We start from the raw sequence: 17,810 nt of genomic DNA, 5'->3' as shown, positions 1-17,810 counted from the left end.
TAAACTATTATTGATAGAAATCCATAAGTATGTATAAAAAATTAGTATTCCTCTTGGGTAGAGATGCAAAAAGACTGAAAAAATAGGCTTTTTCACGTGTGTGTGTGTGTGCATGTGTGCGTGTGTGTGCGCACGTACCAGAGGGCTGAGAAGCCAGGCATGGGCAGATGGTCCACAAAGGTGTTACCACACAGTGAGTGGGCACTGCGATTGATGCATTGCAACATCCAAGAAGGTGGAACATTTGGCTGCTGACCCGCAGTCAGAACTCATTGGCCCTGCCTTCTCCTTATTTAGCTGCTGCGAGAGAGCCGACGGCTGATTTGGTCAGAATAAACACACGCACACATATACACACACTCGGAACGCAGCACTTTCCCACCCTCAAGGAAGCCTGCATGGGGCCGAGTGCTGGAAACTTCTCCGTTGTCTCTGCGAAGAGGTCATGATGGTGGTGCAGGCAGGCAGGGTGAGCGCACAGAGCCGAACGGAGACGGCACGCTGGAACTCAGGGTTACTGTGTTACACTTGGATGGAGAAGATCTGACCTTGAGCTTATTCTGAGGGGCCTTTGTTAGTGAAGCAACCCCATATGACTTGATTTCTGCAAGATCCACATGTCTTAGGTTTGTTTGCCATGCTCTGGTAGGAAACAGCACACTGCAATTTTCATTTAGCTGTGCTTCAGTGGTAAAAATGTCAGCTTTGAACTCTATATCAGAAACTATCATTAAAGCTTATTTTTCAAGTTGAATAGAGTTTTAAAGATTGACATTACTTACTGCCGGGGTAAAGGTAAATATGCTTCTTGGGTAACACATTGAATATGAAGGAAATTTGAGATGGTTTCCATAAAAAATGGAAGCATTCTTCAACATGTAATTTCTATAGAAATGTGATTTTCCCTTCCTCTACCAGCTAAACGGGTGAAATTCAGGGGGAAAAGTAACTTTTAAATCATATATACAAGTTAAAAACTCTTTAATATGTGTGAGGGAAAAAAATATAAAAAGGAAGCTGTGAGAGTTCAAAGATGGAGCTCTTTAATAACAAACATTATTAGTTATGCACATGGCACGGTTTTATTTCAGACCCAAAAGCGCTCTTACATCAGTTGAAACATGGAAAATTCATGAGTGAGTGCACTAACCAAAGGCAACGTAACGGCAATGGATTCAAACACAATGATTGCTATTTGTCTCTCGGTGCAGTTTAAATCATTTAGTCTCCTGCAGAAATAATACCTGCCTCTGCTTGCTGTTCAGATATCTCCTTCACAGTTTTATCCTCAGTATTACTGGCTGACAAATGTGGTTCTGTTACAGTATGTTTAATTCTGCAAATACATTTTAATGTATATATTATTTACTTGTAAATAATTGTCTTAACTTGAAGTTGCATTTTAGTTTTCAGTTTAAATTCCAGATTATTAATGGCTGCTGAAAGCATTATGGTGTAAGGTGGTGTCTTAGTTATGTTCACACTCATCTTTTAAATATGCAAACAAATATAAGATTGACACGTTTAAATTAGTCTGGATTTTGGTCATTAAAAAATAGTAATAATATATTGCTGGTGTCAGATCACATACCTAATGATTAATTTTAGACAGGTTCCTATATGGTGTGAACTGGCATAGAGTGCCCCCCTATGGACATATCTGGCAACATCAACTCTTGAGTTTGATATTTATCTGCATGTTCTCATAAAAATCGAGACAGGAGCTTTGAGACACAAAAAGGTCTCTAGAGGGCAACATTAAAGTGGTGGACTTCATGTAACATTTAAAGGGTCATAAAACAAAACACCAAATCTAAGAAGGAAAAGAACACATACAAGTCCCACACCGACCTCCAAAGCCTGATCCATCCCTGCTCTGGACTTCACATGGAGTCAGTCATCATCCACAACCAACACATTCCCAGTCAGCTCATACTCCATGGTGGCCCAGTCGAAGATATTCCCTTTAGGGACTTTGTGTCCATAGTGCCAGCCCTGGATCATGCTCCTGGAGAGCACGAAGTCCCACATATTCAGATCTGTCACTTCCCCCACAAAGCTCTGCGTGGCCTCCAAGGCCCCCAGGTGTTTGTCTGGGTCTTGCCCCAGCAGGACAGTGCCCTTTGGACGGATAGTGTGACCGGGTTTGTAGACCTGGTAGGTGCTACGCTTCCCGTCCACCCAAAAGGCGGAAAGGCCAGTGCGAGACTCCCAGGTGAGGCAAAGGCTGGTGCGGAAGGTGGTGAGTGGAGGCAGGTGGAAGAAGGCGCCATCACCACTCAGGTAAAAGGAAATGCGCCCATCCTTCTCACGCCACACGTTGAGTTCATCGTAGTCAGCTGTGCGGTAGGCGAACAGGATGATCTGTCGGTCCTCCGGCAGCTCGGTGGCCACACGCATGCAGAGGGTGAAGGCCCTCAGCCCCATCTCCTTCTGCGGAACCAAGGCCACGTAGCTGAAGTCCGTCTCATAAGGGAAGACCAGAACTTTGTCACTCAGACCAACTACAGTTAATGAGACAATAAAGCTGTGAGTTTGTGACATACAGGTGCAATCATACAAAGGTTTTCTAATTTTTCAATTCTTCAAAGAGCAATCAAATTTGTATGAATTGGTGATACGATAAAGGTAAACTTTTTGAGATGTTTTGTCTAAATTGCCTGTCTGTACACAAGGCTTCCACATTTCTAATGCCATTAAGCTTCATAACATGCTGAATTAGTTCAAATAAATAGTATTAACACTCACAGGTGACTTCATTAGGTTCACCTGCTCCTTAATGCAAATACATGATCAGCCAATCACATGGCAGCAACTCAATCTACTTCTGATCTAGTGGGATTTTTCCACACAACCATCTCTATGGTTTACAGAGAATGGTCTGAATATCCAGTGAGCAGCAGGACTCTGGGTGAAAATACCTTGTTGATGCTAGAGGTCAGTGGAGAATAACCAGATTGCTTTGAGCTGATGGGAAGGCAACAGTAACTCAAACAACCACTGGCTACAGCCAAGGTACGCACAAGAGCATCTCTGAATATACAACACACTGAAACTTGAAGAAGATAGGCTACAGCAGAAGACCACACTGCATGCCCCCCACCCCCCACCCCCTTCAGCTAAGAACAGGAAGCTACAGTTCACATAGGCTCAACAAAATTAGACATCAGAAGATTGAAGAAATGTCACCTAGTCTGATGAGTCTCAATTTCTGCTGCAACATTTGGATTGTACAGTCACAATTTTGCAACAGTAAAGCATGGATCCATTCAATAATAATAATAATGATAATTATAATAATACATTTTATCTTAAGCACCTTTCAAAACACTCAAGGTCACCTTACACAGAAGAGTTAAAAATAATAAGAATAACCAAAAATACCTATCAAGTCAATAAAACAAGTTTACAATATGTAAAAATCATTAAGAACAGAGGATTGTTGAGCCAGGTGGAAGACAGAGTGAGTATGCCAGGTTAAAGAGGTACGTTTGGATTTGAAAGTGGCGAGAGTAATAATGTTATGGATGTCTGGTGGGAGGGAATTCCAGAGGTGAGGATCCGAGCAACTGAAGGCTCTAGACACCATGGTAGTCGCTCTAGACACCATGGTAGTCAAATGGGGGGAGGGACGGTGAGATGGACAGAAGATGACCTGAGAGAGTTTGTATATGTGCAGACGTTCAGAGAGGTACTGCAGAGCAAGGTTATGGATTGCCTTAAAGGTGAGGAACAGAATCTTGAAATCAATACAATATTTAACTGGAAGCCAATGGAGCTGATGAAAGACAGGTGTGATGTGACTAATGGAAGGAGTTCTGGTGATGATGCCAGAAGCAGACTTCTGGACCAGTTTTTATAGTGAGATTTATAGTAATCAGTGTAGGACGTAACCAAGGTGTGAACAAGGGTGGCAGTACTGTTAGGGCCTAGTGATGTCACTGATGTGTGCTTGAAAAGAAAGCGTGCTGTCAAGACACCCAGACTTAACAGAAACAGAGGAGTTGTTGTCAATAGGGAGGGAAAAACTGTTACATTTAGACAAGGTGGATTTGGTGCCAACCTCGTTTGAGAACCTCAGTTTTATCACTGCTCAATTTGAGAAAGTTGGAGGAGAACCAGGATTTGATTTCCTGGAGGAAAACAAAGAGGGTGGTGGTAGGTTTGACAGACAGGTAGAACTGAGTGTCATCAGCATAATAATGGAATCTGTTATTAAATTTAGGGAAGACATGACCAAAATGAAGATAGAGGATTAAAGAAAAGAGGCCCTAGGACAGATCCCTGGAGGACACCAGTAGTAACTGGGAATAGATGGGATTTGAAATTTTTGAGTTGAATGGTATAATGGGGCGGGAGATATCTTCTTGGCACACTTTGGGCCCCTTAGTACCAACTGAGCATTGTTTGAAAACCACAGCCTACCTGAGTATTGCTGCTGACCAGGAGCGCAGCTATATACTTTCTAAGGTGTATGCGGACACATTTTTAGCCCCCCCCCAAAAAAAAAAACCCACACACAACGCACCCTCTCAAGGTTTACTTTGTTCATGTGTGCAGATCTCACTTATTCATGGACTAAGTAGGGAGACCCTACTTAGGCTGCTTAGACAGGGGGAGGGGAGATGATGGAGCACAGGGGTGCCTAATCAGTGCCGTGCCTCTGTTATTGATCATATCATATGCACAGCTGTTAAATACAGAAAATGCCAACTAAAGAAATAATTTCCCTGCATCGCTTTGGTGCCCCCCCTCTTGTGCACCGCCCCTATGCATTGCATATAGTGCATACCCACTTTTTGTGCCACTGTTGCTGACCATCCTTTTATGATGACAGTATACCCATTTTCTGACAGCTGCTTCCAGCAGTATGACGCTCCATGTCACAAAGCTCAGATGATCTCAAACTGGTTTCTTGAACATGACAATGAGTTCATTATACTCAAATGGCCTCCACAGTTACCAGATCACAATCCCACAGAGCACCTTTGGGATGTGGTGGAATGAGAGATTCACATCATGGATGTGCAGGTGATAAATATGCAGCAACTGTGTGATGCTATCATGTCAATATGAACCAAAATCTCTGAGGAATGTTTCCAGTTCCTTGTTGAATCTGTACATGAAAGAAAGGTAGTTCTCAACATGAAAGGAGGTCCAACCGGGTACTAGCAAGGTGTACCTAATAAATTGCCCAGTGAATGTATAAATCATACCTCAAAATAAAACCAAAAAAAAAAAAAAATCAAAAGTCTACAAAATCAGTAAGCACAGATTATAATAACACTGAACATGTAAGGACTTTATGCCCAGGAATACTAATTCACTTAATTTGACACCAAAAGCATCAACGTAAACTTAAGTAAAGTGGAACAGGATGGGCCTGAATTGATTTGTATGAAGAGACAAGACTAATCTGTAACTGTCTGGACTCACTGATCCACAGTAGGACAAGGCCTGTGCATCAAAGCTTGGTTATCATTTACACTTTCCAGCAAAACAGTAATCCTAACTTGGTTCAGGAGTGCTCGCTGGTGTTTTTAATCCTTGGTTTGAACCATAAAAAAAACTGTTTTGTTTTGTGGATTTTAAAGAGAGTACTGAAGCACAGAAATCAAAGAATATTAGTGAGCTGGGAGTATTGGAAGTTTATGAGAAACTACCACAAACAATTATTTATTTTATTAAAGAGACTTTGTATGTGGAAATTTTGGATATGATTACAAGGAATAAATCATTTGATCTACCTCCAACAATGGGTTTTGTGCACAAACTCTAGTGAAATGACCATTTTTGTCCATAATACATAGTTTTTAAAGCCATACCTTGTGCAGATGAGGAGAAAGTCAAAAGCAATAAAACACCCAGCAGAGCCACGGCAAACTTCACAGCGTTGACACTCTGCAACACACGAGCAGACGTCTGACAGCAGCCCCAGAGTGATATCAATTATTAAACTATCAAATCACAAAAAGAGTCTGTGCAAAATTACAGAGGGAACCAGCTTTTCTTACCATTTTGATATTGTGTTGTTGATGTTCTCTGCTGCTAACTCCCACTCAACTGTGACCCGTGCCCAGTCCTCTTCCCTCCTTGCACAGGCCCTGACATCAGCTCTTTCAAGGATGCTCTGACAATAAACCTGCTGTGTGAGGGCTGAGTGACACTGTCTGTCCATGTGACTGAGGCATGCTCACATCATTTCATCTATTTCTGTTTACATCACAATCAAACAGTGTTTTTATCAGGCTTCTAGCACAATGTTAGAGTTTATAGGTTAGGTCACTTTGCTTTTGCTTGCAGGATTCTTTTATAGAGTCAGTTCAGTTACACTAAAAAAATAAAAATATTCCCATAGAAGCTTCATTTATTTAGACTGGTATGCAACCTCATGTTTGTCACTGACATTATTAATGAAAAACAAAAACTGCCGGTCCATTCGTAGTAACACTGGCCTTAGACTGTGCAATGTTTGCATTTGTGTTGAAACTGTCATAATAGTACATCAGCTAACAATTTGAAATTTGTTCCTTCCTTCCATCCATCCCTAATTCTCCTCTCACCCTATGACACCCTTCCACACACACACACACACACACACAAACACACACACACACACACACACACACACACACACACACACACACACACACACACACACACACACACACACACACACACACAGTATTGTGGTATAGATTGTATCAGAGTATTTAGAAATCCCAGTGAAATTATTTTTAAGTCAGTAAAAAGAAATTCAGACACCCTCTTGCTATTAAATTCATGAAATGCTGTACTGAGGTGATGCACTGAAATGCACTACTGTGCATAAGCCACCAAAGCAGTGTCTACTAGTGGAACAGGCAGTTGAGCTTACTGAAGTGTGAAAAATGGCAACTGCAAGTTACCAAGACAAGCAGAAAAATGTCTCTGCCCTTGTGTGGGAGTAGTTTTGATTGACAAAGGTGAGCCAACCAACATGGACAAATGTTTGTGAAATGTTTGCGTCAAGAAAGTTGTGGCTAAAGAGGTTAACACTTCCAACTGCTGTGCTACACAGCCCACTGATGTGTCGGAGGTCAGTAGATCCTCTGCAATTAATTTATGATGACTAATTTCTCATTTGATTAGACTAGTGCCGTATACTACTGAGAATGTGGCCACAGCAGCCTTCTTTCTATTCAGGTTATCTTCTACATCCCTGCTGAATGTTTAACCAGAGACATTATAGAAGAGAGACCATACTGGAAGAATCCTGAACTGAAATCTACAAGAACAAAGATGATGGAATAACTTCCAGGGACAATAAATGCTTAAAACATATTTTGGGGTAAAAATCAGCCTTTTTAGCATTTTTCATCAAATCTGACAAGTGATTCTGTATATGCATTTTGATGTACCTGTGAACAAACTAAAAGTAATTTAGAAAATGCACTTATCTAATTAACAATTAAAATCCTGGGTGCACGACCAAGATTGTTTGCTGATCAGTAAGACTTGCTTCTAGGACTTTGGTTAATGCAACAGTTAACTATGGAAGCTCGTTCCTGCCACTCAAAAATAATTTCAGTTTTATTTTATTTTTGCCAGGCAGAGCAGTCAAAATTTCAGATTATCTGACATTTTTTGACTTATGGATGTCAAAAAAAAAAAAAAAAAAAAAAAAAAAAATCAGTGGGAGAAACAAGCTTCCATAGTTAACCATAGAGTACATTAAATAAATATTTTACCAGCTAGGAAGCTGTGGGCACCTCTGCTGCCCATGTGACCTGAACCTGAATAAGCAGCAGAAAAACGGATGAATTATCTCTCAGCCTCTGCTTTACTAATTATGCAGGTTTTAATGCAGATTTCACAATTTCAAGAGATGGGGACAGTTGCTATTTGAAGTTCAAAAATGGGGAAATTGCACAATGTGTCAGGAAGAAAATGTAAACGTCTTTCATCAGAATTAAAAAAAAATAAATAAATAAAAATAAAAATTCAAGAAAAACTAGAGACACAAAAGCACAGTAATGCCTTAAAGAATAAAAACCCAATACAAGATTCACCAAATCAGCATTTATTGCAGGATTATCATGGGTTGTAAAGATGTAATTTTATGTTTTGGGTTTTTAATTGATTTTTGTATTCCTTTTTTTTTTTTCTTTTTTTAAAATAGTAGATTTGATCTTTAATGACCATCTAGTGTCAGAAACGCCACAAACAGACAATCTAAAAGTTCACGGTTTAATGGGGACAAATGAAAACTGAATCAGGTATTTATGTTATCAACATATCTACATTTAATACAGTTTCTCAAGCTCTAGGAGTTCAAGAAAAAAAAAAACTATTCTGTTGAGAAATAAAATCTGAAATACAACAGCAAATTATGTACACCGCCTGCAGCCCAATACAATCCACTAACAGGCCTAATTCAATACGGACACATTCAGCTGAAAAAGCCTGTAAACTAACAGCACTCAACTAAAAACGTGGCTTACAGAGAAAGCAAACGTTCAGACTGAGGTACAGACGAGATACGATTTTGTAACTCTTCCAGCATTTCTATGAAATCGGTTGGGGCCGTGTTGCAAGTGAACTTTAAATTCCTTAAACTTAAAAGGTAGTTTCACACAGGTGATTGGTTTCCACAAGCTTCTGCAGCCGTTTTCTTCAAAACTGTGATGCTGTGAGGAGAAGGTGCATAAAATCAACAGCGGGAAGGTGGAAAAAAAGAAGAAAAAAAAAGTAACAGTTTATCTTTGTTGTGTGTTGCAAAGGAGAAGATATTTCACTTCATGCTTGATGCGAGCATCCACTGTCATACCAGGTAAACAGCACAAGACACAGACAGCACGGACCAGTCTTCAAAGCAGTTGATGTAATCGGTCCAATTCAAACATTTAAACATTTTGAATTGTTATCCAGCAAAGAGAAAAATTTTTTTTTTGTTTTTTTTAATGCAGCCATTCATTTTCAGTTTCCAGTTAAAGGCCTTTCAGTTCAAGGTTTTTCATGAAAACCTTAACATTGTCCTGATTTTTTTTTTTTAAAAAGCATCTTGAATTACTGAAGGTCAACTCCAAACTTAAGGAATATATTCATTAATACATTCAATTCATCTCAATTGTCTGTAATGGGGTGTGACTGATATGTGAAGGAAAAAAAAAACTACTCAAAATCTTACACTGTGGTGAGGTGGGTGTATGAAACTCCACCAGGGGATGGGAAAGGGACTTGTTTCCCTTTTCAATAACCATTTAAAACTTGCATACAAACAACCCATGTTCACAACAGGTTTTTGGCATTTTAGTTACCACTTCAGTAAATGTACATTAAGAAGTGGAGTAATGCTATATTATTTAATGAAAAATGACTACAAAATACTAGGGTAAACACCAAATAAAAAGCCAATGTTTTAATCAATTCTGCCACCAAAATGTGGATTTTCTTTTTTTTTTTTTTTTTTTTTTAAATAATCAATGGTTTGTGTGAAACACTCGAGTGCAATGATTATGCTTTCCGACAACTGTGGCACTCAGAGAAAGAGAGAAAGAGGGAGAGATAGAGAGAGGAAGGAGGGCGCAACAGAGACCTGAGAAAGTGGCCCCTATTTGATTACAGAAAGGAGTCAAGCTTGAAAAGACTAGCAACATCATGACAGAGAGGAAGTCAGAGAGAAAGACTAGAAGGAGCAGAACGAAAGAGGTTTTAAAGGGAGCAGCAGGCCATGAATGCTGAGCCTCAAACAGTGAAGATAAGGGAGGAGAAGATTTTTTTTTTTTTTTTGGGTGGGGTGGGGTGGGGGCAGACCAATATACGTGGCTCCCATTTGGTAGTCCATAGTGTGGCTTTTCCTGCTTGTGTAAAGCACATATCCAGGCAAGGGGTGATGTGTTCTCTATAGCCTTGTGTTATCCAGGCTTTGTGTTGGGTATTGGGGCATGAAGGAGAAATGGGAGGTGTCTCCTCAGTAGTCCTCCACCCAGCCATTCTCCTGAATAAAGGCATCTATCACTTCCTTCATAGCCAGGTTGGGGATCAGCTGATCCTGGGTCAGGGGACTCCTGGTGACTGGGTCAAAATGACCAACTCGCTGCACAGAGAACATGTTAAATACTAGTGTTAGCATCAGTGGTTGATTTTATATATGCAAATAAGAAAAAATAAGCCGTTGATGTATTCAGACACAACCAAACCAATATTAATGGTAATATCCCAACCAAAGCTACTCCAGCAGAACAAAAACATGCTGTTAAGACATTATAGGTCCTCTTTACCCTTACTAACACAGTATCTCCCAGATACGAATTACAAAATAAAACAGTCATAAGGAAAGAACATTTAAACTCACATTATTAACAGTCATTAACAGTACTGTGCAAAAGTCTTGAGCCACCATGTTTTGAAAAGAAAATGGAAAATAAGTGCAGTGACTTACTAAAACATGTGCAAACGTATACTATATTGCCAAAGGTATTCGCTCAACTGCCTTCACACACATATCATCTTGAATGACATCCCATTATTAATCCATAGGGTCGGTCTATCCTGACTGGCCAGTCAGGTTCTCCCACACCAAACTCTCCCATCCACATCTTTATGGACCTTTCTTTGTGCACTGCTGCGCAGTCATGTTGGAACAGGAAGGGGCCATCCCCAAACTGTTCCCACAAAAGCTGGGAGCATGACATTGTCCAAAATGTCTTGGTGTGATGAAGCATTAAGAGTTCCTTTCACTGCAACTAAGAGGCTGAGCCCAACTCCTGAAAAACAGCCCTACACCATAATCATCCCTCCATCAAAATTTACATTTGGCACAATGCATTCAGACAAGTTCCGTTCTCCTGGCAACCGCAAAACCCAGACTCATCCATCAGATTACCATCAGATGGAGAAGCGTGATTCATCAAAGCACGCCGCCACTGCTCTGGAGTCCAGTGGTGGCATGCTTTACACCACTGCATCTGACATTTTGCATTGTGCTTGGTGATGTAAGAATTGGATGCAGCTGCTCGGCCATGGAAACCCATTCCATGAAGGTCTCTATGCACTGTTCTTGAGCTAATCTGAAGGCCACATGAAGTTCGGAGGTCTGTAGCAATTGACTCTACAGGAAGTTGCTGACCTCTGTACTACATTCGCTGACCCCTGCTCTGTGATTTTACGTGGCCTACCACCTTGTGGTTGAGTTACTCTTGTTCCCAATTACTTCCACTTTGTTATAATACCACTAACAGTTGACTGCAGAATATTTAGTAGTGAATAAATTTCATAACTGGACTTGTTGCACAGGTGACATCCGATCATGATACCATGCTGGAATTCACTGAGCTCCTGAGAGCGACCCATTCTTTCACAGATGTTTGTAGAAGCAGTCTGCATGCCTTGGTGCTTTGTTCATACACCTGTAGCCATGGAACTGATTGAAACACCTGAATTCAATGATTTGGATGGGTGATTGAATCCTTTTGGCAATATAGTGTATATGGAAATACAGTATATCAGGCAAAAACAGATTTTGTACAATTCTGAGTTGAAAAGTAAGTTTTTGCTCTGACCACCTTTATTCTTCAGCCTGAACTCTCTTAGGCATCTTTCTTGTCATTTCTTTAAGTAGTATTCAGGAATAGTTCTCCAGGCTTCTTGAAAGATATTCAAAGCTCTTCTTTGGATGTTGGCTGCCTTTTGTTCTGTTCTCTGTCAAGATGATCCAACACTGCTTCAATAATGTGGAGGTCCAGGCTCTGGGTCTTTTTTTAAATGCTTGAATGATTCATATGTCAGTGCTAAATGACTTAAACAAAACAAAACAAAACAAAAAAAAAAAATTCCTCTGAAAATGATCAAGTATAAGGAAAATGAGTGGAAAAGCACCCACTCATTTTCAGTCCAAAGAAAAACTTTGAAAGACCTTCAGAAAGCCTGGAGAACTATTGCTGAAGACCACTTTAAAAAAATGACAAGAAACTCTGGCTTCTTGAAAGTAAAATATAAAAGAAATAGGGGGGGTGGCTCAAGACTTGCAGAGTACTGTAAATAGCAGTAATTGTACCTGTAGGTGCTCTTCAATGTCCTTGCGATCATAGGTGATCCCACTAGGTGTGATGCAGGGCTCCCTCATCAACTCAAAACTGATCTTCCCACAAAGATAATCAGGAATCTCCCGCTTCTAATAGGCAAAGACAAAAGACAAAGAAGAGTCACTCTGATCTAATACTGGGAGATACTGTGTATGTCATTTCAATTACATGATAAGTGCCACAACCGAGTCAGTGACTGTCTATAGCAAGAGCTTTGGCACACAAGCAGTGACAGTTACCATAGGAACAGCAGCAGTCGAAAATAAAAAGTAGTTGTTTATCTTAAGTCTAAGTGAACACATGAGATCACAAGTTGGCATGTATACTGAATGTAGACAGCAAAGGAGCAATGCGGAAAGAAACAAGTATATACAGGGGGGAAAATAAGTATTTGATACTCTGCCGATTTTACCGAGTTTTCCCACCTATAAAGAACGGAGAGGTCTGTAATTTTTAGCGTAGGTACACTTCAACTGTGAGAGACAGAATCTAAAAAAAAAAAAAAAACACCTGGAAAATCACATTGTATGATTTTTAAATAATAAATTTGCATTTTATTGCATGAAATAAGTATCTGATCACCTACCAACCAGCAAGAGTTCTGGCTCTCACAAACCTGTTAGTTTTTCTTTAAGAAGCCTTCCTATTCTGCACTAATTTCTTCTATTAATTGCACCTGTCTGAGCTCGTTACCTGTATAAAAGACACCTGTCCACACAATCAATTACACTCCAACCTCTCCACCATGCCCAAGAACAAAGAGTTGTCTAAGGACACCAGGGACAAACTTGTAGACCTGCACAAGGCTGGGATGGGCTATAGGACAATAGGCAAGCAGCTTGGTGAGAAGGCAACAACTGTTGGCACAATTATTAGAAAATGGAAGAAACACACGATGGCTGTCAATCTTCCTCAGGCTGGGCCTCCATGCAAGATTTCACCTTGTGGGGTAAGGATGATTCTGAGACATTTGCTGGCATGAGCAGGGGGACCTTGCAAGCCCTGCAGGATTTTAATCCATGATGGCATAGTGTGCTACTAATAGTCATCTTTGAGACTGTGGTCCCAGCTCTCTTCAGATCATTGACCAGGTTCCCCTGCTCACGCCAGCAAATGTCCAGGCCTGTTTGAAGTTCGCCAATGACCATCTGGATGATCCAGAGGAGGAATGGAGAAAGTCATGTCGTCAGATGAGATCAAAACAGAGCTTTTTGGTATCAACTCCACTCGCCGTGCTTGGAGGAAGAAGGATGAGTACAACCTCAAGAACACCGTCCCAACCTTGAAGCATGGGGGTGGAAACAGGCGTGCGTTGAAACAGGACAACTGCACTATTTTGGCCAACAACCTCCTTCCCTCAGTAAGCGCACTGAAGATGGGTCGTGGCTGGGTCTTCCAACTTGACAATGACCCGAAACACACAGCCAGGACAACTAAGGAGTGGCTCCGTAAGAAGCATTTCAAGGTCCTGGAGTGGCCTAGCCAGACCTGAACCCAATAGAAAATCTTTGGAGGGAGCTGATGTTGCCCAGCAACAGCCTCGAAAGATCTAGAGAAGATCTGTATGGAGGAGTGGGCCAAAATCCTTGCTGCAGTGTGTGCAAACTTGGTTAAGAACTACAAGAAACATCTGACCTTTGTAACTGCAAACAAAGGTTTCTGTACCAAATATTAAGTTCTGTTTTACTATTGTATCAAATACTTAATTCATGCAAAATCTGCAGTGTATCAAATACTTATTTTCTCCACTGTATACAGTCAGTATATGCATGTGGTTCTGTGTTAGCAAAGGTTATTGTGCATCTGTCTGTCAGCCCCACAGTAAACGAATTAAGGATTTTTCAGTGTCACACAACGAGTATAAAGCATTAATTAATGGTCATACTCACTTTTCTTTTCTCGTCCACCTGAGAAAAGAGCTCATCCATATCCATTAGATACTTGTCCTTTCCATGTCAGGGTTACAGAACATCCGGAAATATTAATGAATATTCAATTTCATTATCAAAACACCCAACTTTAATATTTGTTCATTAGGGTGATGCTAATTACTAAGTGTAAACAAAGTGTAAAAACATACATGTTTTGAAGCAATCTTTGCGGTGTCACCTCCATTTTGATTGTCATCCTGTTTTTCTTTGTATTCATCTAGTTCTCTGCAAAAATACAGAGCTAATTAAAATTATCCATCCAGAACAAATTGAGACCTACATGCCAAATCATCAAAATAAACATTAAAATGGAAGCGCTGCTGTGCAGCCTCACCTTTCTTTCTCGGCCAGTATAAGTTTGGTCAGATAGGCGTGTAACTCGTTCTCCTGGTTGATGCGTTTCTCCTCAATACTGTTCCAGCGTTTTTTCTTGGCAATACGCAAAGCACTGGGGATATCATCTCCAAAATTCAGCCTTTGTTCTTTTGCCAGGTTATAAGCTGTAAAATAAAAACACTGCTACAGGAACATGGCTTTACAGTTAAAAACGCTGCCTTAAAAACATTCCCTCCACGTATGTTCAACGATACAAATTAGGGTTGTAACAGTTCTGACTCCTCAATACAAACATCCACAGTCAGTTTCACAATTCTGTGTTCCCACTACCCTCTGACTTGCAACCACTGATGAGCTCTCATTACCTTGCTAATAGGTGCGTTGAAGGGATATTGATGTGACAGACAGGGCAGGTAAGGGGGTCGCCTACTTTTGAGAAATTACTGAAGCCTTGTGGTAAAATATTAAGTTAATCTTACACATTTGTTTAAACATTTTTCATTAAGATGTATCGTGATATTGTAAAAAGCAAGTGTGTAAATACACACTAGGAAATAATGGCAATATGCGTAATATGTGTAATAATAATGTAATTAGCTGTATATAACCATTAAAGTATGCCAGTCTGCTAAAAGCTATGTGGTTTGGGTATTTTTTGTTTTTGTTTTTTAAGTTCCACTAATGCATAAACTCAGTTTCTCTTTTGTTCATGATCAAATTGAAACCATCTAAGATTCATTATTATTGGTCAGGTTAACAGTGACTTGCACCTAACATATCTGGCATATTAAGTTTTTTTTTTACTGTTCAATCAGCTGCAGCCTAGAACAAAGCCAGATGCATGAAACAGTGATAAAGGGCTCAGGGAGACTGCAGAGGCTGCAACCTGTGGAAATATCTGCAGGCTGAACTTGCCAAAGACGCAGGCTCTGCATGTAGGGTATCATCTGAAAACCAGTTTGCTAAATTGGTGAGACTGTTCTCTTACATTGTGCTGGTGGGTTATTCCACTTTTGAAAAGAGATTGATTTTTTTTTTCCTTGAGTTGGGGAATTACTTTGTTCTTTTGTCTCAATGGTTTGGCCTCTCTTCAGAAGATTTTTACATGATTTTTCCAGCAGCTTTTGACCATGCTGCATACAAGGAAAAACCATTTGAGTCTATGTGTACACTCCCATTAAGTGTAATGGAAAATAACTGTTAAAATGCCGGTATTAGGAATACTCTTCTAGTTACAAAGTCTTATGGAAGATGGTAAGAGGAAACATATTTAAAGGCATTAACAGATCACCATTTCACCCATGGACAAAGTAATAGGTGGGCTTCCAGTTTGTTTTTTTTACTAGTTGAAACTAGTCATAAATCATGGTTAGAGTTAGATTAGATTTTAAGTGATCACAGAGTTAGCTTCTAGTTTCAGGAAAAGAATTTAACAAGTCTTGCAGCTGCACATTCACACATCATTCTACATGGTAAAGGTTAAACATTCAAGAGAAGTAACCTCAGCTTTCTTTCCTTCTGACATATTACACTGACAACGTGTCATTGACTTACACATATAAACTCATGCAAACATATGCTGTGCCTCAGAGAAGTGGTCTCAACCCTCTGAGACCACTGACAGCACTGATCTTAAAACATGAACTTCCATATAATGAGGAACTGCACAAGTAAATTAGTGCAATATAGCAGCAACATTTTCACCATCTTTTAGGATGTTGTTCTGACCTTTCTGCAGGTTGCCAATGGCCTCATCATAGTTCTCCAGCTCCAGGTGACACTGGCCCAAGAAGAAGTGTGCCTTAACTGACTGACTGTCCAGTTCCAGTGCATGCTTACAATCTGCCAGAGCTTTGTCATGCTGCTGCAGCTTCACATAGCAGAGGGCTCTGTTGGTGTAGTATACTGCCACAGATGGATTACGGTTCTGAGGGAAAGCAGCAGACAATTAGAATGCATTGTAACATTAGGGCAGTGTAGCCTTTGCTAATCATTTTTATCCGCAATTGCATCCATTCCATTTCACTGGCGTGGACACCACAAAAATTTAACTTAACTTTAATTAAAGAAGACATCACTGCAGCATTTATGTCAGAGATTACTCACAATAGCTTTACTGTAACACGTAGCAGCCTCCTGGTACTTGCGGCAGAGGAACAGCCGGTTTCCTTGCTCCTTCAGCTCCTGCGCGGTGGAACTCTTCTCCGGGCTACCGGCCATCTTCTCCACCGGCTCCGCGGGGCCCGCCTCGCCCTGCTTCCCTATCCTGTTCCCCGTCTCTTCGGCTGGCTAAACGACAGGTTTAAGAACACCCTGTCCGTCCTGGGTCGCATACACAACAGCAGAGACACAGTTTAAATGAACATGCACGGCATGCATTCACTGCAATGCACCTGCAATGCGCGTCTTGGGCGAATTAGGTGCAGTGGGGTTGATGCCACCCAAAAGGCATTCGTTTAATTTGCTGACTGCGCTCACAGCTGAAAACTACAGCGAGGCGGCTGCACCGCCGGCAAATTAACTATTCATACGACGGACATCAGTGAGCAGCACAGCTGGCTATTAGAAAGCATCACACACCCACAGTCCTTACCCCTGCTGCAGGACATTTCACTGTAGCGTTACACTACATGCATAAATAAACAGTATTAATAAACCATACCATTACTGTTTCGCGCACTAATAACTGAGATACAGCTGCTACAACAGCGCACAAACAGACAAACAGTCTTGCTAACTTTAGTCACCAGCAGACATCGCTGCTATGCTAGCTAAGCTAAGCTAGCACAGGAAGCTATGTTGTCCCTTAACGCCGGCCGGCTGGCTAGTATGAGGCCAATACAGCTCTCTTAGTCGGTATAAGCAGCAGCTAATTGATATGTTAGTGCTGTAAATATTATGGGACTGAACGAGTCGCCTCGGCATTTATTAACCACAGAAGACAAAAACCAGCTAACGCTACGTTAGCCCGTTTTCCACACAGCTCACTGACGTTTAGCTTTGTTTTTTGTTTTGTTTTTTTCCTGTAGGGTTTGTTTCGAAGATGTCTGGTTTACCTTATAACAGGAATCTCACATCCAGATGAAACCAGTTTTATGTAACTTAATATCAAATCTTTAATCGATTATTTTCCCCTCCATACGAGCTGTCATGACAGGTTGTTGTTATGCTGACGTCAAGCGCTTTCACGCGAACTCGACGGAAGCCGGGAATACAAACGATCCCGCTTCATGCTCCTCCACAGCACACACCTCCTTATCGGAACCATGAGGTAACCCCGCTACACGAAACACCAACTTCATGACACATCCATATGAACTTCAGGTTAAACAGGCACCAAAAGACAGTGGAGATTATAGTGGACTTTAGGAAGCACACAGCCCCTCTACCCTCCATCATCCTGACTGACACCCCCATCACCACAGTGGACTCTTTTCGCTTCCTGGGAACTACCATCACCCAGGACCTCAAGTGGGAG

The 17,810-nt window shown here is 40.9% G+C and overlaps 2 protein-coding genes across 5 annotated transcripts; both read right to left on the bottom strand.

The window, feature by feature from the left end:
* Window positions 1-1,020: 1,020 nt before the first annotated feature.
* On the bottom strand, window positions 1,021-6,116 carry LOC115798156 (pentraxin fusion protein-like). 3 transcript variants are annotated; one of them, XR_004021477.1, is made up of 4 exons: window positions 6,015-6,053; window positions 5,826-5,901; window positions 4,064-4,133; window positions 2,394-2,504 (listed from the first exon to the last, which is right to left on the bottom strand). XR_004021477.1 is itself a non-coding variant. In XM_030754898.1 (3 exons), exons 1-3 carry the CDS (start codon window positions 6,015-6,017, stop codon window positions 1,894-1,896), a joined length of 690 nt encoding a protein of 229 aa, XP_030610758.1. In that variant the 5' UTR covers window positions 6,018-6,116; the 3' UTR covers window positions 1,021-1,893. The 3 variants fall into 3 exon arrangements, 2 of the variants coding, with proteins under 2 accessions (XP_030610758.1, XP_030610757.1); XM_030754898.1 differs by lacking the exon at window positions 4,064-4,133 and having other exon boundaries at window positions 1,021-2,504; window positions 6,015-6,116; XM_030754897.1 differs by lacking the exon at window positions 4,064-4,133 and having other exon boundaries at window positions 1,021-2,504; window positions 5,826-5,922; window positions 6,015-6,083.
* A 1,995-nt stretch (window positions 6,117-8,111) lies between these two features.
* Window positions 8,112-17,546, bottom strand: stub1 (STIP1 homology and U-Box containing protein 1). 2 transcript variants are annotated; one of them, XM_030755860.1, is made up of 8 exons: window positions 17,389-17,546; window positions 16,439-16,654; window positions 16,061-16,259; window positions 14,331-14,496; window positions 14,146-14,221; window positions 13,955-14,011; window positions 12,038-12,154; window positions 8,112-10,078 (listed from the first exon to the last, which is right to left on the bottom strand). In XM_030755860.1, exons 2-8 carry the CDS (start codon window positions 16,550-16,552, stop codon window positions 9,953-9,955), a joined length of 855 nt encoding a protein of 284 aa, XP_030611720.1. In that variant the 5' UTR covers window positions 16,553-16,654; window positions 17,389-17,546; the 3' UTR covers window positions 8,112-9,952. The 2 variants fall into 2 exon arrangements, with proteins under 2 accessions (XP_030611720.1, XP_030611721.1); XM_030755861.1 differs by having other exon boundaries at window positions 13,955-13,972.
* Window positions 17,547-17,810: the final 264 nt, after the last annotated feature.

This window comes from Archocentrus centrarchus, chromosome 19 (assembly GCF_007364275.1).
Source record: "Archocentrus centrarchus isolate MPI-CPG fArcCen1 chromosome 19, fArcCen1, whole genome shotgun sequence".
Classification (NCBI taxonomy): Eukaryota; Metazoa; Chordata; class Actinopteri; order Cichliformes; family Cichlidae; genus Archocentrus; species Archocentrus centrarchus.
The sequence above is the reverse complement of the archived record's forward strand: the minus strand, read 5'-3'. Positions and strand labels throughout refer to the sequence as shown.